This window comes from Epinephelus fuscoguttatus, linkage group LG3, assembly GCF_011397635.1.
Source record: "Epinephelus fuscoguttatus linkage group LG3, E.fuscoguttatus.final_Chr_v1".
Classification (NCBI taxonomy): domain Eukaryota; kingdom Metazoa; phylum Chordata; class Actinopteri; order Perciformes; family Serranidae; genus Epinephelus; species Epinephelus fuscoguttatus.
The window spans coordinates 38596884-38619949 of NC_064754.1; the positions used below are offsets into that span (position 1 = coordinate 38596884).

The 23066-nt window shown below is 40.9% G+C and overlaps 2 protein-coding genes across 2 annotated transcripts; one reads left to right on the top strand and one right to left on the bottom strand.

The window, feature by feature from the left end:
• Positions 1 to 1872: 1872 nt before the first annotated feature.
• Positions 1873 to 18240, top strand: LOC125883933 (myosin phosphatase Rho-interacting protein-like). The gene is made up of 18 exons (XM_049568590.1): positions 1873 to 2037; positions 2477 to 2505; positions 6553 to 6710; positions 6868 to 8009; positions 9437 to 9576; positions 9919 to 10069; positions 10160 to 10237; positions 11110 to 11142; positions 11336 to 11404; positions 11638 to 11727; positions 11943 to 12037; positions 14091 to 14727; positions 14888 to 15122; positions 15399 to 15510; positions 15666 to 15825; positions 16579 to 16692; positions 17743 to 17829; positions 17976 to 18240. Exons 1-18 carry the CDS (start codon positions 1873 to 1875, stop codon positions 18120 to 18122), a joined length of 3642 nt encoding a protein of 1213 aa, XP_049424547.1. The 3' UTR covers positions 18123 to 18240.
• A 91-nt stretch (positions 18241 to 18331) lies between these two features.
• smdt1b (single-pass membrane protein with aspartate-rich tail 1b) lies at positions 18332 to 21039 on the bottom strand. The gene is made up of 3 exons (XM_049572598.1): positions 20858 to 21039; positions 18775 to 18933; positions 18332 to 18576 (listed from the first exon to the last, which is right to left on the bottom strand). Exons 1-2 carry the CDS (start codon positions 21017 to 21019, stop codon positions 18796 to 18798), a joined length of 300 nt encoding a protein of 99 aa, XP_049428555.1. The 5' UTR covers positions 21020 to 21039; the 3' UTR covers positions 18332 to 18576; positions 18775 to 18795.
• Positions 21040 to 23066: the final 2027 nt, after the last annotated feature.

Sequence of the window (23066 nt, forward strand, 5' to 3'; positions counted from 1 at the left end):
AATCAAAACCCTCCATCTTCAGAATGAAAGTGATTTGAATGTTATAGTGTTGCATTAATGATGCCTGTGTTTTTAGGCTTGACTCAGATTTTCAATGGTGTTCCACAAGACCTCTGGAGACAGTTGACCTAATAGGTAGGAAATAGCAGCTAAAGTTAGCTAGTCACCCAGTAACTGTTAGGCTGACATCAGTGCATTGCAGCAGTGACTCTTGTATGCTTTTGTTGGCTCACCGTGTTAGTACCAGTAGGTTGTCAGTACAATGTAGTTTCTAACGATGATCATCTCCACATTGTGCAAATCTGTCAAGTTGAAAAAGAAATCCCTTTCTTCATTTTGTATTGATTACATCCAAAAACGAGTTTCAATTTTCTGACAATACCTGCTGCCTGCAGATTCATCCAGCCTTTTAATGTTGTCACTTTCCTCTATAGCCAGTTTATGCAGTGTATGGATTTTTCACTTCCTGCCCTCTGCATTTTGGCGTCATAAGAGTAATATGTTATATCTTTGTTTAAAGGTTCTGTATGTGCCATTTGGAGCATTAAAATAGTGGCAAAATTGAGTAATGGTGTCTTGATTAGACAATGAGGTCAAGCTTCTGTGTGTGCTGTAATCTGAGGTTCTATGAGGTTTGTTGTGGTAAACTGGTCAGGTGCATGTTGGTGTGTGTGTGTGTGTGTGTGTGTATCCCACTGGCTAGCCCCCTGCCACCACTTTGCACTGTGCTGATAACAAGACAGCGTTGCAGAGGCGTAGCACCCATCCTCCAGTTCCCCCCTGGTTTACACCCATAGCTCTGTCAGCACTGTTGCTGTTGTTTAGCGCTGTATATGGAGTTAGCACCATTAGCTGCTAGCTGCTGGCTCAGCAAAGTCCATGATGAGAATCGTGTGCAGACTCATACACTCTGAATTTCACATAGAGCCTTCAGCATTGAAATGATGATTTTGTTTAACTTTTGTATTATTCCCAGGCACTGTAACCCTTACCCATCCCTGCCCCGCTTCCCTATTTCTCCTCTTTGTGGCTGCACTGTCAGAGATACCATCTGTGCAGTAAGACCACCGTCCATAAGACATCTGTCAGTGCTATGTTTCACTTTCTAAAGATGATGATATTTGATAGGACACAGTCACCACATTGGGCCAATGTGAGAACCAATGACAGTTTTCTGATAAAAGACCCTAGCCTCTGTAGCCTCCAGGATCACACCAGACCATTCCCAACCTGGTGTGAAGAAACTAAGCTTTCAGTAAAGGATCTTCTCTTTTAAAAAGAAAATACCACACTTTTCTGAATGAAAGAGAAGACTTGGGACCCCATTTAAAAGGTAGAGTCATATACTACTACTACTTGTTATATACTACTGTATTAGATTTTTCTATGTACACCTTGTCATAGATACCTTACGCAGGAGGATTCCCTCCAATAATTGTTACTTTATACTGTCAAGATGTTCTGCTCTGAGGTGTAAGGGTATTCCATCAATAGTGGTGTGTGTTTCAGTCAACAGGTTACTTGAGTGCTCACAAACTCTTCTTAAGAGATATTACTGTTAGTGACATGAAGACCTAGTTGAGATCTATTTATAGTTACAACATAACAAAAATACTTGAGTATTATTCTGCTTATATGCGATTCAAATGTAGATATCTAAAGAATTAACCTCTAATCTCTTAGAGCCTGTCTGATCATAACTAATAAGAGCACAGCTGCTTTGATGGTAGGTGTTATTCATATTATGCTAATGACCAAGAGCCACCTGGGAAATAACCACACAACTTCTATTGAAAATAAAGGTTATTTTAGCACTAAGGTGCCTGAGAATATCCAGCTCAACACCTTAATGACAGATTCAGCATGATCGACATGGCGCCCCCTGCTGAGGACTACTACTGTCATCAGTTCCAGCCCAACACCTTTGACCCCTCCCGCTGCAGCTCCTGCCTGCGGCCAGATCATATGCACCTCAGCAGCAACACTGCCACTACTGCTGCTGCTGCTGCTGCTCAACAGGACGGCTCACAGGAGTGGGTATGTACATGAATATTTCAATATTTACCTTACAGCAAATGCAGATAAACGTTCAAGTACTAGTGTGTAGGATTTAGGGGCTCTGCTGACAGCAGAAATGAAATATAATATTCAGAATTATGGTTTTATTTGTGTATCATCAGCTGAAACTAAGGTCCTTTTCAACAGAGTCCACCATATTGCATTGCCATGTTTCTACAGTGGCCCAGAACAGACAAATCAAACACTGGCGCTAGAGAGGGCTTTCACATTTTATATTACCTGAAGGCCACAGGAAGAGGTGAGGGAAGGGGTATTCAGATGGTTGCAATCTGCAAACTCACTGCTAGATGCCACTAAATCCCACACACTGGTTCTTTAAAAATTAAGGAATAGCTTAATAAAGTTGTCTTACTATTGAGACGCTCCTCTTGCTTACGGTCATTATTGGTTTTTACAGGCTCTCAAGGATGCAAGGGCAGCAGGAGGGTAACATTAGAAAACTACAGAAAAATTGTGATGCTAGCTGATATTTGGACATTTTCATTATACATAAAAATAAATCCACTTGTTGTAAACCAGTATTATTTGCCATATGTCAATGCTAATACAGACTACACAATGTTAGCTCTACAGGTAGTAACAAGATGAAAGGTGAGTGTCCCAAACTATCAACAGGCAGCAGGATTTTAAACAGACCCTGCACATGTATCCATCCACTAACTTATTATAATCCAGAGCTCTGGTGGCTATTTCTTCACCTGAATTAACTATTTTCTTTCTACTGGACTACACCTGCCAACTGTATCACTGTGCAGAAGGAACCTGCACCTGGTGGACTGAGGAGGAACGAAACCTACTTGTGTTCGTCCTCCTCCGCTGACCTTTAACATTGGCTAGCTCAGTGATGCTAGGTGAGCTAGCAGTAGATGCACGTTTCCTTCTGCACAGTGATACAGTTGGCAGGTGTAATTCAGTAGAAAGAAAATAGCTCCTCCATGAAACTGCTCACAACTAGTCTGGGGATAATCTTGAGTAAGGTCATGATTCCTGACTGTCACTTTAATTCATCAGTGATATCTAATTATGAATTAATTATACTATAAGACACAGTAGCCACTCTGCATTATGATTCCTTCTATAACTGAAGTTTGCTGCTGATACTTCTGTACTTTTATGTAAGTGAATGCAGGACTTCAACTTGTAATGTATGAGTATTTTTGCCCTGTGGTATTGTGTTTTTCTAAAGTAAATCATTTAAATACTTTTTCCACCACTGTTGGCTACATACATAATAAGATGCTGGCAAACTGAGGCCAAGGAAAACAAGTCTCAGGTAAAATTTCATCATCGTCACCAGCTGATGAGTAAAAGTAAAGAAACAGTATTGTTCGATCATTGCAGGGAAGAGCTATCTGATTAAGCTTTTCATCTTAAATTTGCTAGTAAGAAAAAAAGTGAATGATTGTTGCTGTCATCACCTATTATCATTGTCCAAAATTGCACTCTGAGAAATTCAGGCCCTGATATTTAATATCAGCAACAGCCAAGTTTATGTGACCGGAGACCATTGTTTAAACATTTATGAATAAAGGGGCTTCAGTATAACACCTTACATACTGAGGTCAAACTCTGATTATATAGGTTATAAATAACCAGGTAAGGTGCTCTATAATGACATTCAATACGACTGGTATGTTAAAACTGTCCTACAAGTTTCACACTGAGGCGATGATGTCAATATACAACACAATCAGCAAGTGAAACTACTGTGGAGGTGGGAGAAGGATAATACATCAAGGTGGCATTTGATTCTGTATCATTAATTAATGAAAGCTCATTACAATCCTTCGGGAATGGGTTGTAATCTGATATACCCATATGACACATGCAAACATGTCCCCCTCACACCAGCCCACTGAAGTTAAAGTATACAGTGAAGTAAAGTCAAGAAAGTTCTTTCTTTTTATTGAAGTTGTTACTGTAATGTCGACTCACTTTTGATCTGAAAACAAAAGATGACACTTTACATCCTTTAAACCTGCATCCAGTCAAGAGATCAAGAACTACAACGAGCAAAACTTCAGTCGTTTGCCTGTTAATGAGAGGTAGAACTTAAGGAGGGATCAAGATAAAGATGAGAAAGAAGTTGAGTGGGCGGTTCTGGTAATGCAAAAGCACTAGAGCAATGAAATAATGATGAGCATGACCAGAGACTAGCTTGAGTTACGTCCTGTGCAGACTAAATGTATTGGCTTAGCTAGAACAGAGGGAGAGAAGGAAGAAGTGAAGGAAGAAAGCTGCTGAAAGCCTTGCAGTAGACTTAGCTGAAGGACAGCGAGCAGTCACAGTAAGTATATTAATGTTTAGACTTGGGATGTTGGTTGGCTGTGTATCAGTGTCTACAGGGTAAGTTAATGTTGGTTTGCGTTGCTTGTTTTTAAATGTGTGGGATAAAAGACACCAGCCAGTAGGTAGTCGCTGTGCTCAGCTTTTGTCAGGGTCAAGTGGTGTAAGTGACTCTGCTGGTGATGATCAAATGTGATAAATGTGCTCCATTGAAAACAGGAAGACTTATCAAAACACACTCACTTTTAAGAAATGGTCACATTAAAAGATTCTGCAGTCACCTCTAATGACATTGACATTTCTGTCCCCTAAAATTTGATGTAATTTTTATTATTTTGTTTAAAAGAGTCAAAATACCAGTTTGACTCTTGCTGAATTATCCAAACGCTAAAAAATGTGATTCTGTCCACAAACCAGGATGCAAGTGACGATACTCGTGCCCTGTCTGAGGTGACCACAAGTGCCAGTAGTGATGACGTGAGTGGTTGTTGGACCTACCATTGGAGTCCGGTCCACAGTCTGAGTCCTGAGTGGGAACTTAATATCTGTGACACTGACATACAATCCAGGTGACTGTATCCTGTATCCTGATTTTAGAAACCACTTTTTACCAAGAGCATTCTCTGTGAGCAGTGAGCACATGTATGTATACTGTGAAATGACACGCTCTCACTCTGAATGACAGCTGAACCTGTGGGGTTTGTCCCTGAATGAACTGTTTAACACTGACTTTGTAGGATCTACCTAAAGTTTGATTATACATGAGAATTATACTTAGAACTCATTTTCTTTTAAACGATAAAAGAATGATGAAATATGTCATTTGAAAGAGGCAGCACAAAGTGACAAATTATCACCCTAAACTGCAGTTCCCACAGCTCTACAGAGCATTTGAGCATCTTTCTTTAGCCCCCTAACCACTGCACAAAAAACCCCACTAACCTCTATAATGTGGCATTTGTTTTTAATGGGAAAGGTTACAATCGGCATACACTCTTGGGACAAAAAACTCTGCAGTAGTCACCAGTATTTATCGGCCCCAACTCCCATTGACACTAATTTTGGTGTAAAAGGGGTATCCTGGGTTTTTTTTTTTCATGGCCCCCAACTTTACGGTTTTGATTTCGCCCTCATAGCTTTGTTTTCAGCTGGAGCAGGCAACTGTTTTTAGCAACAACAAAAAAGCTCTGTTAGACCCACTGCATGTTACTTGCCCAGCACCAGACAGTTACCAGCTAGCTGGTGAAGATAGTGGAGTATTTATCAGCTTAAGAGCCACATATTTCCCTCAGGAGTTGGAGGAGACCAAAACACAGAGGTAAAAGGAAAGACAATATTGGACTTAAATCCATTAGATGCCCAGAAGCATGACTCCAAGTGAATGCTTATGCTGCGCTGTGTCTGCTGGATGTGTAAATAAGCAACTGTTTGCTACCTAACAACTTCATAAAGTGGTAATGTGCCAGTGCTGTGTTTGCAGCTTGTTTCGCTGCCCCCAAGTGCACAAAAAAATCAGTTACTGCTGCTTTAATGACAATGTCAAAAACGACCCTCTCACCTGCCTACCAACTTAATCACCTACGGCCGTACAGTCCACAAGAAGAGATCGGCAGATGCTACACGCACATGCAGACCATGCATTGAGAAATACCTTTGCAAGTCTACTCTCTGACTGTTACTCACATTAAAAAGCAGTCCACTTCCACATTTGGTACAGCTGGTTTCCTACAACTGATGCAAATTGTACCTTAGTACACATTAACCATACTCATGCACACCTTTTTAGTAGACATGGGCATGGATCGATGTACATGACCTGGTACAGTACACGGTGTTCACCCAAACAAATGAACTGGACTTTGTGATCAAGAGTACCCAGATCCAGGCCCTATGTCCCTAATGTGAAAACCTCCTTAGACTTATGAAAGTGTATCTTGTTGCACTCTAGAAGTTGTGACTGTGATTTTACTTTCACCTATATGACCAAAACAGTTGTTGTGGTAGTTCAGTAGTTAACAGCGTAACACTATAATTTTTCAAATTCTTTATGACATTTGTAGGCCTTTTCACTGGTCACCAAGCAAAATGACCGTCTGGCAAACATATTTTACAAGTGACAACTCCATGTTTGCAGCACCTTCCGCATCTATGTATCTGTGTTGATGACCTTGTGCTGCCCTTCCCCAGTTCTCCAAACCAGTGGGACTGTCCAGAGAGGAGCAGATCCCTCAGCTCAGAGAGGCACTGTGTGGTCCAAAGAGATATGACCCGGTTGGATCCGTCCAAAGCTGATAGCTCCTGGATGGATGAGAGGAGGGGCAGAGACAGGTCCCGCCGGGCATCAGGTACAATAACAGATATACACTGCATCATATAACTTGATATTTCAAAAATGACTTGCTTCCTTAAATCCACAAAAGACAATCTAGACCTTGACACGTGCTCATGATCTCTCAAAGGGTGCATATCAAGACAGTGACCTTAGGCTTGTATGATTTTCAGAGTCCAGAGGACACAGGGAACAAGAGAGTGGCTACTTCTCTCCAGACAGAAAAGGTGATGGTGAGCGGCAGACAGAGGAAGTCAACAAACGGTCGTATCGTTACTATGAGAGGGGACGTCCTCTTCCAACCAACTATGTCCCTGAGCCCAAAGCCTGCGTCCCCTACAGGAACGTCAACCTTGGCATTCCCTCCCAGAGGAGAAACCCAGAGACGTATATGCTGGAGATATGGAGGAGTGAGTCTCCAGAGAGGTACACGTATCACTCCAACTTTAGACGGGGAGCTAGTTCACAGAATAATTCACCAACACGTCACAGCTCTGTGAGCCCAGATCGCTACAAGTTGACTGAATCTCCTGTGGGAACCCAGCGAAAAAGTTCCCTCTCCAGGAGCCAGGTTCGGTCTCATGCTTCGTCTCCTGGCTCCTCTCAGCTTCCATCACATGGTCTTTCTCGCCATACATCCGGCAGGTCCAGTCCATCCCGCAGAAGGGGGTCTATCGCCTCTCGGACTGCCTCGCCCCCTAGGGCAACCCCTTCTCACAGGCATACAGACTCTTTCCATTTACAGAATGGTGAATATGATGCTCAAAAGAGAAGCAGCAGAGAGTCAAGGAGTCCATCACAAACTTCAAACAAACACAGTTTGGACTCTGAGAAGCTGTACAGGAACCTGGAATCGATCTCCCGCCGTGGATCCTCTGCCATCCAGCAAAATTCATATGAGGGATCTCAAGCATCTCCGCAAACCAGAACAGCCATCAGCAGCTCGGCTCACACTCGCACTCGCAACAGCCGTGAAGTATCACCATCCAGGAATGGCTACAGTACACACAGCCACACCCCACACAGGGAGCCCCACTCCAGAGACAGCAGACTGAGTCCTTCCCAAGGCTCCTGGCAGGGGTCATCTCATTCTGTACTCAGCCTCCCGCCCTCTCGCGGTTCCTCCACATCAAGACGAGGCCTGGACTCTCAGATGGTTGGCAGTTTATTGTCACCTGTTGGAATCACAGAAACTGACAAAGGCCATGAGGGGAATAATAAGGTCAGCAGTGGCAGAAGCAGGAGCAGTGTGAGGCGAGGCATGGAGGCCTTACTGCTCTCTGAACCCAAGAAGGCTGCAGTAGAAGTGGAGGAGGTGCGTACTGTGTGTCAGGTAGTATTTGTTTTCAGCCAAGCTAGCAGCGTGGGGTGTCATGCCATTGTTCTGACAGGAAAATCTCCTATTGGACCAAAAATCCATTTGTCCAGTGGCCCAGTGCCCAGAAAACAAGCACCCATTACTCAAAAGGCCTCTTGCTCCAAAAATACACTCTATGCCTGCAAATAGAAAGATTAATGGCCTGCAATCAGCAATCTGCAATATTTTTTCCCTAATATGGCGAAGGCATGTTCCATCCTACTCTGCTTTACTCTGCCTTTGATTGGTTATCCCTGATATTCTTATCCTATCCTAACCAATCTTATTCCTCATGCTTAAATATAACCAACCCAACCAATGAGGGCAACAAGTACTAGTCAGTCAAAGGCGAAGTGGGGTGGGTCATACCTTTGCACCTGGGAAGGTCTGATAAATCATTCTGTGCAGTAATTTGCTATTTGCTTCTGTTTTAGAGAGTGTGTATCCTCAGAGCAATGGGCCTTCAGAGTATTGGCTGTTTGTTTTTTGGGATAATGGGCTGTCAGACAAATGGGGCATTTTCCGGACTATTTGGGTTTCAGAATAATGGACAGTCGGAAGCAAGGACATTCCCTTAGCTGGGCCCTAAGGATGGTAATGTCAGTCTGTCTTTGAAAAAAGATGTCAGGCGCACACTAAGACTCGATGCAAAAATATTGTAATACTTGAATAAAAGAAAATATTTTTTGCATCGAGTCTTTGTATTTTTTCGTCAGTGGTCAGCACCTCTCCAACCCTGGTGTGCGCTCCTCCCCTCTCTCTTCACAGTGTCAGTCTGTCTACCACTTGATCAACCAGACTGAAACATTTAAACCACTACTGGATGGATTGTCATGAAATTTTGTACAGACATTCATGGTCCCCAGAGGTTGAAGCCTACAGTGAAATGTTTCCACAGCTATTAGCTGAACTGCATGCTCCTCCCCAGGATAAACTGTAATAAATTTAGTGATCCTCATCTCTCTTTCTGACCTGTCACCTGGCACCATCATCACGGCAATTTTTTTTTCCAGTACTGTTGTTAATTATTAATAACCTGCAAAATGAATGGCATTCCCATCAGCCTCAGCTGTACTTTGTGTTTGGTGCTATTTAGCAAATGTTAACATGCAAACATGCTAAAATAAGTTGGTGAAAATACTGAATGTTCTGCCTGATAAACATCAGCATGTTACCATTGTCATATTGTGACCCATACAGTCTATCCTGTGAACATATTAGCACACTAACATTGGAATTTAGCACAAAGTCCAACAATGCCTAAGTATAGCCTCACAGAGCTGCTAGCATTACCGTAGACTCTTAATCTTGTCATGTTTCATGTCAGAGACAACGCTTTATACTGCATATCATGTAAAATGTTGATACATTTTTATGAACCTGAGGTGGCGATGACTATGGACGACTACATTGTCCTGGCTGATATTCCAACGATCCAGCTGGAGTCAGAGGAAGAGTTTCCAGGGATGAGAAGGAGGAACCAGAGTCCCAGCCCCTGCAGGGACCAGAGGATTAGGACTTACAGGTTGGTGATACCTTATGGCCCTGTATCATACAATATCATGGTAGTGTATCATGGATAGCCATAACAGCAGACCCGTGACCATGCATCTATTCTGCATTCCTAGTATAGATATTTCTTTAAACCATTCCTTTGGCGGCTGAAAGATTCATAAAAATATTTGTGTAGCAATTAGTAAAACACTTTGAAGAAATCTTTTGATCTGACCATAAGTAATTGCCTTAGTTATGGCCAAAGAAAAGAGGAGTGCTCTAGAAGCCTTTGCAGAGGAATGTGATAGATTGGTAAGAAAACGTCGTAGTGTGTTTGTCAAACATTTCTCTGCACTTTTATTTGGCTCTGAAGACACCAAGATGAAATAGACATCTACTCAAGGCTGGAGTCAGATGAGAGGGGGAGAGGCAGAGAGAGAGGCAGAGACAGACGAGAGAAATGTCGGGACTCTGAGAACGGGCGTTCATCTCGAAGACAGTCAGCCGCATCTCTTCATACACAGGTAGGATGCATTAACTGCACAGGTGTTCACAATAAAATCCATGTTGAAACAGCAGAGCTTGGAATCCCATTTCTGTTTATTCTATCATAGAGTTCAGATGACCAAAGTGGAAAACACAGATCTTCAAAGGTGAAGGAAAGAGCTCCCCCTGAACGCCCACAGACACAGGTGAGCACGGTCCCATGACTCTTCTGCATCTGTATAAATCACGAGTGTTTGGAGGAAAATGGGTCATTCATACATTCATTCTAAAGTAGACCTGTGATATTTATTTCAGCTCATTTCCCTCGGGTGCCCTTCTCACAGGAGCACCTTGCAGGACAAAAAGCCATTAGTTAGCACTCTATGTTTTAGGGCAGCATGTTCATATGATTTATCATTTTTTTTATTATTAGATTCTAGGATGGTTCAAGCCAGTGTATCTTGCAGTGTCAGTGCTGCAGTGTCATGCCTAAAACGGCTGAGCCAGCAAACACAGAGAGATGGATGATCACAAAATGAAACATTCAAAATGTTATTTTAATGCTTTGAATCACATGCAACCTTGCAAACATTCATAGTAGTTCACAAACCCTGACATGACATTTCTCTTAATAAGAGCTACGTGTGATCTCACATTTGTGACTTCCTTGTTTTTCTTCACATCATGCATTTCTTTCCCTCTCAATGTCTCTGCCTGTCCTCTCCTCACAATGATGCCTGGTAAGTATGTTACTTTGTGCTCACACGCTTTAATAGCACCTGCTTGCTTTCAAGTCTGTCTAATAATATTTCATTAATTCCTCTTTCGCTTTAAAACTACCTTCCTTTTTTAAGTTCCCATTATGCAGTATGTTTCCCGTTGTTCAAGCTTTAAAGTTTTGCCTGCCTTCATACGCATGCTTCAGAATGATGTGGTTATCTCACAATGACACGTTAGTCTGCTGCTGACAGTTTCCGTTTCCTCTAGTTTCACAGTAAAGTGTGAGACAGAAACCACAGCAGAATGCTTTCAAAGAGCTTAATCGTAATGCTTTAATTACAGGTGTTGTTACTGGAAGGGGTGGATGTCCAGACTGGATGAACATGGCAAGGTAAATTGAAGTTTTTTAAATAATCATTTAACTTTTTTTTAAAGTCAGTCATTGTCTATTCTAATTCCTGTTGTAACCACAATCTCATTCACCAGACAGACAGTACTCAATCCAACTATAAAGAAGTCCATGTACTATAGGAATGAAAATGTAACTAATTTAATGTTGTCAATGTTTACTGTGTTTTGCTCAGTGGAAGAAACTCTGGTTTGTTCTGGGTGATACTTCGCTAAAATACTACAGAGACTCAGAGGCTGAGGAGGTAGGGCCTGATGTATAGCATTTCTGGTAGAATGTTTCTGAGATGTAAAACCTGTAGCAATTCATTTTAATCTACATGCAGTCATTTGACAGGGTTTTACGCAGGTTTTGCCCCCATTACATGACCAGTATCCTCAGTTTGTCTAAATTGATTGGGTTCAGTCTTCTTTGGCATTTGTTACTTACTTACTTATTTGACTTGACTAAATTTAAACTCTCCTTGTTGTGCTGCAGTCAGATGATCTGGACGGAGAGATCAACCTGACATCCTGTTTGAATGTGTCAGACTGTGATGTAGAGAGGAACTATGGACTCCAAATACAAGTATGTCTTTACTGTACTTGCGTTTTGCTCATTGTGCTGTACAGTAGAGCATCAGACAGATGGACAGTCAGACACCCCACACACCTCCCCCCATTTTCACATGAATTACATTTTTGGCTGCTTCCTGTTTAACAGTGTGTGTGTGTGTGTGTGTGTGTGTGTGTGTGTGTGTGTGTGTGTGTGTGTGTGTGTGTGTGTCTTTTGATCTCCTCCAGACAAAGAGAGCAGTGTTCACTCTCTCTGTTATGACCTCCAGAATACGACGGAACTGGGTGAAGTTACTAAAGCAGGCGATCCAGAACAACTCACAGTGAGTCTGACTTTAAACTGGGATACAGTGGTGGAGGAAGTATTCAGATCTGTTACATAAGTACATAAGTACGTATCAATACCACAACGTAAAAATAAGTACTATACCAAAAGTATTTAAATTAAAACTACTCAATGCAGACAAACTGCTATTGCAAGTGTTATATTATTGAATAAATAATTAGATTATTAGTGCTGATACCTTAACCACCTTAATGTTGTAGTTGCTCGAGTTAGAGATAAGATTTTCATGTACTGTTGGGCAGTTTGATAACATTACTACTACATTACTATTATTTATGAGATCATCATATGTTTTGTATGTAAAATCTTAAACTGTGGTGTAACCAGTAATTAAAGCAATCACATAGATATGGAGCAGTAAAAAGTATAATATCCCTCTATATTGTAGTATAGAAAATTGGCGTGAGTTTTAAATAGTTAAAGTTACATTTGGTAACTTTTATGAAAATAACTTTTGTGTCATATTTGCTGAAACTGTCACTACAGTTTACATGTGACAGATAGTCTGTGATAAGAAATCTTGTCCCTCCTCCTCTTCCTACTGCCTCTAATGGCATTCAATAAAACTGATTACGGGCATGGTAGTAACAACCAATCAGAGCCAAAGAGTCCATATGCAGCTGTAAACCAAACACTGCTCATGAACTGCAGTTAAACTAGGCAGGGCTATATTTTAGTGTACTGTTTAGCTGTGAAATGAGAAAGTGTGTAACCTAGCTGCCATGTTGGAAATAGTCAACTAAAGTACCAACCACCACCCACCAACCAGAACAAAATGTCTCATTTTACAGCTAAACAGTACACTGAAATATGTTTCTGGAAATATTTGTGACGAGGAATAGGCAATGCAGGAACAGAATGTGGAATCATATTTGATCAGCAGTGCCTAGTTTGACAGATTGATCGCAGTTCATGAACAGTGATTGACATGACTGACAGCTGACTCCTCGGCTCTGATTGGTTGTTTTCGTTCCTGTGCAGCAACGCCATTAGAAGTGCTATGAGGCAACAGAGTAGGGAGAGAAATATGATTTTTTTTTACCCATTATCTGTCTCATTTTGTGCTGTGTGGATATAGTAACAGTTTCAGCAAATATGAAGAAAGTTATTTTTTCATTAAAATATTACCAAATGTAGCTTTAAGTAAAAGGAGAAGTGCCTACAATGTGTACTTCAGTACTTCATTAATTGAGAAAATGTACTGTGACACATTATTTTCTTGCTGAGAGACTATTGTGTACTACAATTACATATTTCACAATGAAACATATTTCAAAGAAGCCAACCCATAAAATTAACTTAACATTTCAATACTGTAATATATTTACTTTAATTTCAATTAAATAAATAAAAAAAATACTGTTCCTCAGGGGCAATTAAAGGTTGGTAAAACTAAATGCTATTTATCAGTCTGTCCACAGAGTAAACTCAGACTATTTTACTTTGGCCGTTCACATTTTAGGCTTGAATAAAATCAAAGTAATATATGTGTATTAAAGAAGGAATGAAGCCAAATAAATCATATCTTAAAATAATTTCAGTTCAGACAGACAAAGCTCAGTTTATTTTTAATCTAAGAAACAACCATTAAATTATCTCACTATAAGGTCCTTTTAGCAGTTATTCTGGAGCTTTTGATCACAAGCAAAATACTAAATAAAACTTCCGCTTCCACTGACAGTGCTCATAAAATCTGTCGTCATTAATCTGTCACAATATATGACTAATTAATGACAATTAGTAATGTACAAACAGGACATTCTTCATGGTGAAAATGTAAAGTTCATCATGTTATTCCAGTAAAATGTGTTAAAATCTTCAACTAACTCAAATAAACTCAACTCAAACTGAAATAACTCAAATAAAGAAAAGAAAAGAAAAACAGGCATTCTGCTGGCCTGTAAATTCCTGAACACAGTGAGGAAATGCAGACAGTGTGATTGGGTGGTCCATCTGTAGCAAACCCTCTCTATCATCTTTCTTCTGATGTGTAACACTACCCTCCTGTCTTTCCCTCACTCTGACCTCAGCCAATCAGACACTGGCAGCGAGAAAGAGAACCCCCTGTCCCAGAGGCCGTCGTCATGCCAACCACCTGCTCGGTTCACCTGCAAGGACTCCGGCTATGAACTAACCACTTCCACCTCCACCACCACAGCTGCAAACTCCCATCAGGCCGACCACCATGACCAAACTATAGATCTGGACAGCGACTTATCTCCAGCCAGTCAGAGAGAAGAAGGGGAGGGCTGGGACCGTGAGCAAGCCAAGCGATTGGAGGAGAGGAACAAGTGGTTTGAGGAGGGGGTCTCCTTCAGTGAGATGGGCAGCAGGTGGGACTCCATGGAGCTGAAAAGGGGGAGTGTACCTGTGCCTGTTATTGAAACCCTGGACTCAGAGGTCAACAGGAAGTGGGTAGAATTTGAGACAATGTCATTTAGGGACATGAGCGCGCAGACTCTCATTGGAGCCCAGGCTTATCAGTCAAGCACCCCACAGGCATCACAGTCTCTCGTTAGCTCCCAGGCGTATCAGTCGAGCCCTGAAGAGGCTGAACAGTCTCTCACCGATTCACAATCTAATATATCAAGCTCAAAGGGGGCTCTTCCATCCATAAATGGAGCCCAAACTATTCAAACAAATAAAGCAGAAGCACTTCAGAAGGAGGTAAGACCGAATTTACAGCCATTGTGTTAAAAACGTTAAAAAGTGATGAGTAGAAACACTAATAGACGTTCCTGTTCCTGTGTTTACAATGCAAGGAAATTACATTAATATTCAGAAGTGATATACATCTCAAATTTTCCCTCTTCCACCCATCTCCCAGGCCCTCTCTCTTCGAAAACAGGTGGAGAGCATCAAGAGGGAGCGTGCAGCCATGGGGATAGAGGTGGACAGCCCGTGTGGCCCCGGGGCCCCCTGTAGGGCCAGACTAGAAGCCATGGAAGCAGCCCATCGGAAAACACTGCAGGAGCTGCAGGAGAAACACGTGAGGGAGATCAGGGAACTGGAGGAGCAGAGAGACAGGATGCTGCAGGAGGAGAGCCAGGCAGCTGCTGAAGGTGAGGCAGGAAGTATAGATGTATGACGCAACAGTGGCTTCTGGGGAAAGTTAGCATGTCTTTCTTATGCCTCTTTGGTTAAATATATCCTCCAGCCAGTCTCTATTTGTATTTTTAGTGATTTCTTTTATTACTGCATTATGTCTTTTAAAATAACGTTGTATGTATATGCCGAGTTCTTGATGTCTGCTTTCAATTAGCTGTCTTGTGTTGTTTTCAGTCCTGTGTGTTAAAGCCAAATATTGTAGTAACAAATTAACTGACTGTTCATCAAAGCTGTGGAGGCACTGAGAGCAGTTCACAGAGAGGAACTGCAGAGAGAGGTGGAGAAGGCCAGGAGGTTGTCTGGAGGAGCTGCACACGTGGATGCTTCACACAGAGGCCACATGTAAGTTCATGACAGTCACTCTGTTATCATTCTGAGCGTGTTCACCATCTCAAGGGATCTCACTGCAGGCTTAAGACGTTCTACACTCGACCGTGACCTCTTGCATGATAGTGCATTATAATTCACTCCATAACTCGTGTGTTTGTGCGTGTCAGGCCGCAGGCGGACATCTTGCACAGTGAGTTAGATGTGCTGTCAGAGCGCTACTCCCAGAAGTGCCTGGAGCTGAGCCGCACTGAGCAGAGCAGCCAGGGCCGAGAGACTGAGCTCGGTCGTAAGGAGAGAGAGCTGGAGCAGCTCAGAAGAGAGAACCAGGTTTACATACATGCATGATTTGATACTGTTTGAACACAATACCATACTGTCTAGATCATTACAGTAATTTTGCTCTTATAGGAATAAACTACTCGTAATAGGGAAGCTACACTCATAGAAAGAAAGGTACTAGCTAGAATCATATATGGTTCTTTGGGTTGTCTCAGTAGGAGAACCCTTTTATAAAGGTTCCACCTGGAAGCTTTTTGTTAGTTCTAACTAAAACCTATCCTAAAGGGTTATACCCAGAACCATCTGTGAAATATTCTACCCAGAACCCTTCTCTGAAATGATCTCCAGAAAACTCTTCTATGGTGAAATGGTCCTACCCAAAACCCTTTCTGGGGGCTCTATCCAGAACCTTTCCACCTTCTAAGGGTGCTAACAAGAACCCCTTTATATTCCAAGGATATTATCTAGAACCCACCCATGGGGCTCTAAAAATAGTAATTGACTACATTACCCATAAATCTCTCTTCAGCCAATCATAGTTTTATTTTAAAAGGTTAGCCTGGGGCCATGGGAACCATGTCCAGCAGCCTTGGGCTGACGTGGATTATAAGAGTTTTGAATGGTAGTCTTAATCTTACAAATCACTCTTTCTTCACCAAAGGGTTCTTTAGAAACCAATGTTTCTGGGTAGAACCTCAGCCCTTTACAAAGAACCCCTTTGGAACCTTTATTTCTAAGAGTGTACAACAGTCATAAGAATATTTATCCATGGCATAATTTGAACCAAAAATCTCTTTTCAGGAGCTTAAGGCCAAACTGGCAGAGGAGATCAGCCGCATGCGCTACTTCATCACAGGGCAGAAGTCGGACACTGTATCTCTTGGCAACACTGAGCACGCTGCATCAGAAGTAGAGGTATTGATAGTAATACATTTAATGGCTGTGGCTTAATTAGATGTAATCTCAGCTCATGTGAAAGTAGGTGATGCTAAAACATCCTCATGCCAACCCACTTTCATTTATTGCACCTATGATATTAATTTGGGCTTGAAGGACAAATGTTGACATTGCAGTCTGTCATCATGGGGAAGCAGAAAACAATATTTGATGAATTTGCTGTGGGATTTTGAACCCACTTAAATTAAAAACAAATAAATCAATGCATTTTACTATTTTGTCTCGTGTACCCAGTAATGGCTCCCTGTAGCAGCATTATCACCCTTTCTGGTGACCTCATTTGTGTTGAGCATCTGTGGTTGGCCACATGATAGTGCAGCACTTACTGCCATCTACTGCTTGAACACAAGCCAGCACATCATTTGTACTGCAGTGAAAGGTTTTATAGCTAGACTTCTGATGGTGGAAGATGTATTCAGGACTTTTACCTAGGTAAAAGAAGCAATACAGAAGGGGTAAAAATACTCCATTACAAGTAAAATTTAAAGTATTATCCGCAAAATGTACTTACAAGTATAAAAAATGATCATTTTTGTTATGCAGACAAATGGTCCCTGTAATTGTTATTATGTTATTATTGGATCATTGTTACTGATGCATTAATGTACAAGTAGCATTTTACTCTTGTAGTTGGTCACTATGGAGCAAATTTTAACTTCACTGTTTGCTGTTGAGGAGTTTTATCTATAGCAATGCATCATATTTAATTAGCTTATCGTGTCTTGTATGTAAAATTTGAATAAGCAAAGTGACTATACAGTAGCTGTCAAATAAGGTAGTAAAGTAAACAAGTACTAATGTTCCCTCTGAAATGCAGTGGAGTAAAGCATGAAGTAAAAAGGAAGTACTTGAGTACATGTACCTCAAAATTGTGCAGTGCTTGGGTAAATGTATTTAGTTACTCTCCACCCCTGTCTCACATACATTGCGACTTTCCATATATATTTCAAAATTATTTTTAGAATGTTTTTACCTGGTAACTGTATGATTTCACATTTTGTGTTACAGACATTACTAAGAGCAAAAGACAATGAGGTGCAGTATCTTAAAAAAGAAATCACCTGTCTACAGAATGAAGTGCGGTCTCTTACCAAGGTATGTTTCACGATCTGACTTCATGCCAACATTACCACTATACAAATGATTCAAAATAATAAACTCCTATATGCTAAACATTTGCACCTTTGACATAAACTCCCTCCCTGCTTGACTTTGTCATCCATATTGTTTCTTTACTCTAGGAGAAAGAAGCAGCTTATGAGCGTTATAAGCAGGCCTATGTAGAGCTGAGTGACCTGAGGGGACGTAGCCAGTTGGAGACGGGCTCCCTCAACGAACACTTGAGACTGGCCAATGCTGCACTTCAGGAGGGAGCAAGACAAACATGACCAACAAGGACAACTGTTTAAAACTTACATAGAAGAACAAAGACAGAAAGCCAATATAAAATATTAACAAAATATAACAATAAAATAATTACATTACAATAACAACATGTGCTGTTATGACTGGATATGACTTAGGAGAGTCAGAATAACAATTAAGGCAACTATTGTGTATGACAGAGCAAAGAATAAAAAACAAGTGCTTATCCATGTGTAATCGACTCCCTTTATTGAGTTAAAAGGCAAACATGCAAACAAGAGTGAGGGCATGACTAGTAGTTTTGGTAGCCTCACAGAATATGAAATTTCAAATGAGTATTGTGAAAACATCATAAATAGCAGAGGAGAGAGAGGAGATAGGTGGAGGTGGAGGGATATGTTTGGATGCCAAAGTGCCCCATCTTCCCCATCTTCCTTGTGCCCGCTGGTGTGCTCTCACTCGATATTGCTTAGCACCCTGTGGATGTAAATTAAAAAAATGTAACTACCATTTCGACTGTTACCAACTATCAATGTTGCAAGCATGCCACACACTACACCCTTTAACATGTAGCTTACACATCCTTTATACATGGTTAAGATTGTGCATGAAAAGGTCTAAGCAAAAGAGTTGAAAGGTTAAATAAGGTGCGGCCAATGTAAACTTTGACTTTACCTTTTATTTCCTGATATTAGCTCAGTCATCGTCGTCATCGTCCTCAGGGACAAAGATGTCATGCTCCTCCAAGAGAGCGGCAAAGTTCTTGCTGATTAGTGTTCCCACATACAGGAAAGGCACCACCACTGCTGTCATGCGGATAAGACCAAACGGTGTCTGGAAAACACAAGGAGGATTAATTCAGAGTTCACGTAGGATGGGACAATGAGCTACTCAGAATACATACAACATGAATCCCCACCTCAGTTTAATCTAGGATATTTTGGTCAAGATTTGTGATGATGAACAACTGTTTCTCCAGAAGCCAAATACCAAAATGTAATCTCCAGAGTTACAATAGCAGAGAAAACATGCACTGCTCACAGGTTTGGTGGATATCTCTTAAAACTATTGCCATGAAAAGGTTTTCTTTAGGGGGAGTTTCACTCATTGGAATCCGCGGCAGAAGGAGACAGTGCTTAGGCTGTATGTTCTGAAAAGCCCCTTGAGGCAAATTTGTGATACTGAGCTATATATAAATAAAACTGACTTGAGCAGACATTGGGTGTAATGAAGCAAAATTTGTTGGCAGTAGGCTACTCAGAAAATCTTCCATGTAGACACTTTTGTTTTTGCTCACATTTTTTACAAGTTTAAGTTAAAGACCTGAGACTTTTTTATGCACTCAATGGATACATTTCCCTTAAATGTTGGTTTCAAATGTATTAAAATCCGTGTTAGTAAACACTTTTCTTTTTCAAAGATAATCCATCCACCTGACAGGTGTGGCATATCAAGATGCTGAATAAACAGCATTATTGCTACTGAGGTGTGCCTTGGGATGGTCAAAATGAAAGGCACTGTAAAATGTGCAGTTTTATCACAAAACACAATGCCACGAGTTACAAGGTTGAGGGAGTGTGTCATTAGCGTGCTGATTGGAGGAATGTCCACCAGAGCTGTTGCCCATGAACGCAATGTTCATTTCATTACCATAAAACATTTCTGATGTCATTTGTGTGAATTTGGCAGTACATCCAACCAGCGTCATAACTACACAAGTTGGTAACGATGACGAAAAGCATTTCACAGAACTTTTTTTTATTGAAAAAGCTTTGAATTAAAGCACAATATCAACTGACACAAATGGGGCTTTATGGTGGGTCCTGCTTTATTACCCAACAACTAACCTGAGAGGCCCGAGGGCCTGTGTGTTAATATCTTTCGTCATCTCGATGCATATTTCTACATTAATGTGTTTAATTAAATTACCCACGAAAAAACTTGAACAAGGTGATATTGTAGCAGAGAAGATATAAAAACTTGCAGAGGAGATGGGGAAAATGGGGTTAATGGGGGCCCATCTGCTTATTTTTACCCTGAGGCCCCACAGCAGGTTTATCCAGCCATGGGTGGAGCAATCTCTTAATACATTTAGGACAACGTTGTTTCTCTCAGTGTGGCCCTTGAGACGGGGTTTTCAGTTTTGTTCCATTTATACTGAATTATCTGGGGAAGAGAATGTAAATAAAAGGCCACTGAGGACTTCCGTTTAGTCTTACCATGACATAGTCAACTTGACCTACACATTAAAAATCCCTAAAACATTCACGTGTTTGAGAGTTTTTCAGCCGTATGTGCTGTTCAACTGTGAGATTATAGTGCATGTAAGAGACGTTTTATTCGCACTGGAAATCATTACACTTGGTAAATAAGACGTACAGCTGTAAATACCTACCTATCTCCTGTCCCTCGACCTCTTTTACCATGACATACCAAGATGTGTAGTGTTTAGTTAACGTTGGATCAAACAAAACAATTTATCAGAGACTAATGTAATAAGAATAGATAATTTCAATCGTTAAAATAAAACATCTAAATGAATCAATAATGACTTGAATTAACAATAAGGGGTAATTACTTCCTGAAAGTAGCTCTATATATGTGTAAACATGCGTTCATTGGCTGACTTGACCAACTGGGCGCGTCTCCTGCCTTTCTATTCGCCACAGCTGCTGTCAATCAGAATTAAGTCCCGCCTACACTACCAGTCATATTTCCCGTCGGTTTTCACTCGGTAAAAAGGCAGAATAAAACTCACTTTATCCGGTTTCGGTAAGATTGCCCCCGACGGCGTTGATACTACGGTCCTACTTTGAGTCGCCCTGGATATGTTCGATGTTTTCGAGCCGCTGTTACGGCTCATTATCGCCGCATTTTTGGCGAGATGTCGCAACGGGAGCCGCAGCATACTGGTCGCCATTTTTTCCAGTAATGTCAGGGAGGGTGGGACTGGGATAATTTATATATGGGCGTGTCTTAAGACGTTTGACAGAAAAAAAACACCAACAACAGTAAAAAAAAAAAAAAAAAAAAAAAAAAAAAATCATAAATCATTTTGATGCAGTTATTTGTTGCGAATAAAATCTATCTGTGTCATGTAACCAAGACATTTGTGGTCATTATGATCACCTCATTCACAAACAAGTAGCTATACACAGAGCTGCTATATAATTTATGTATTTAAAATAATTAACAATAAGCAAATGAATACATAAAAATAGCTTTATTTGTAAACAACAACAGTGAAAAACTGGGGGATCAATTTAAATCCATTATTTGAAATTAAATCTTCTGAGGTGTATTCTTCATTTATTTATTTATTCATGTTACATTTTCCCAGGATGATCAGCAACATGGCCCATGTTAGAAATCTTCATATCCACCCCACTAACCCTTAGACAACATCACATCAAGTAGGCCTGTTAATCTGCACCTTAATAACCATTTTCCTACTGACTGACTGATAAAACTCTACATATACTCAAATTAAATGAGTGCAAGCACAGAGACAAAAATCAGTCTAAAAAACCCATATAAATCCAGAACTTTCTTTAGATTTGATGTAATTGCTTAAAGGATACACTATTTCTTTAACTTTACGAGTACAGTTTATATTTTAAAAACAACAAGCCTCTCTTCATTGTATCACCAAGTGAAGACCAAAATAATTTTACTGCAGGAAATGTAGCAGTTTAAAGCATTTCTGATGTGCTGCAGTTTATAGATCAACATCTCAAATAAAAATGCCTCTATTGCTAGCATTTTTCATCTCTGTTTGATTACATTTAATCACAAACAAAAGTTTACATTCTACAACTGAAAACTGACACAAGGTAGCCTACATTCTCTATATACCAATTCAAGTATGTTGGTTTGGAGTGATATTTAAATGTGGTTATCCAGCAAAAAACATGAACAAACAATTTAGTATTTCTATACCAGTATTGTGGAGATGTTAGTGACAAAGGACAGTGTGTGAGGAAACAACAAGGAAAGCCTGAGGCAGAGAGAGCAAACCTCCCTGCCCTTCCATGCACCTACACGGAAAGCCTAAAGCCTGATTTATGGTCCTGCGTTAAATCAACGACGTCGCTACGACGATAACCATTCAGGAAAGGAACACAGCCTCCTACCGCTCTGGCGGTGAATTGCACCGCGACGAAATGGAGTGACGGAGAACTTTGAAGGGTTCACGACGGCGTCACGACAACGACGTAGGTACGCCGTAGGTATGCCGCAGGACCATAAATCAGGCTGGAATAAGGCAGGGAGAGCGTCAGCAAAGATCCCCCAGGAATAACAAACAGAAGTTACATTGATAAGTCAGATACAACATGAAAAGGAGGAGCGGAGGGGGAGGTGGGTTGCAAAGATGCTTGCAGAGAAAGCAGCAACAGTAGGCAGGCCAGAGCAGTTTAAATAGTGTGCCCTGAACGAGATTTGCAAATTGGTTACATAGAAAGAAAGGTTATGCAGAAATCATGTGATCTATCAGCTGACTCCCTTCCACCAGTCAGCTGCTCCATCACTTGATTGGACTGTTTGAGATCAGTTGATGTAGCTGGGATGTGAGCTTGACATGTGCCCTGCCTGAACTAACACTGCCCAATTTTTGAGTATTTTGGCAGGTGTTTACATGCCTGTCAGTTTGTGGACAGATTTTGTCAACACCATAATGTCACAACTGTGGAAGATGTAGTTACCAAACTTTGCAGGTGTGTTGTTGAGATTAAAATGAAGGTTGAGTTTGAAGATGGGTGTGGTCCAAGCAAAGGGGCCGGAAGTAGGGGGTAGGAAGTTAGTTTAGTTTAGTTATTTGCCTATACATGACAGGAAAAGAAAAAGAAGGAAAAGGAAAAAAGAAATTATAAATTAAAACATTGCGCAGGAGAGGTTAGAAGCCAGAAATGCACACACAAATACACGCACACACACTGGCAAACATTTGCACGGATAGCTGTATAACA

What these genes read in the sequence shown, in the direction of transcription:
- LOC125883933 (XM_049568590.1), top strand. Translation starts at nt 1,873, where the DNA reads ATGGCGCCCCCTGCTGAGGACTACTACTGTCATCAGTTCCAGCCCAAC. An exon ending in CTGCAGTAGAAGTGGAGGAG is followed by an intron (nt 8,010 to 9,436) that starts GTGCGTACTGTG and finishes TATGAACCTGAG; the next exon opens with GTGGCGATGACTATGGACGA. An exon ending in CAGAGGATTAGGACTTACAG is followed by an intron (nt 9,577 to 9,918) that starts GTTGGTGATACC and finishes TTGGCTCTGAAG; the next exon opens with ACACCAAGATGAAATAGACA.
- smdt1b (XM_049572598.1), bottom strand. Translation starts at nt 21,019, where the DNA reads ATGGCGACCAGTATGCTGCGGCTCCCGTTGCGACATCTCGCCAAAAAT. An exon ending in TCTTACCGAAACCGGATAAA is followed by an intron (nt 18,934 to 20,857) that starts GTGAGTTTTATT and finishes TGTGTTTTCCAG; the next exon opens with ACACCGTTTGGTCTTATCCG.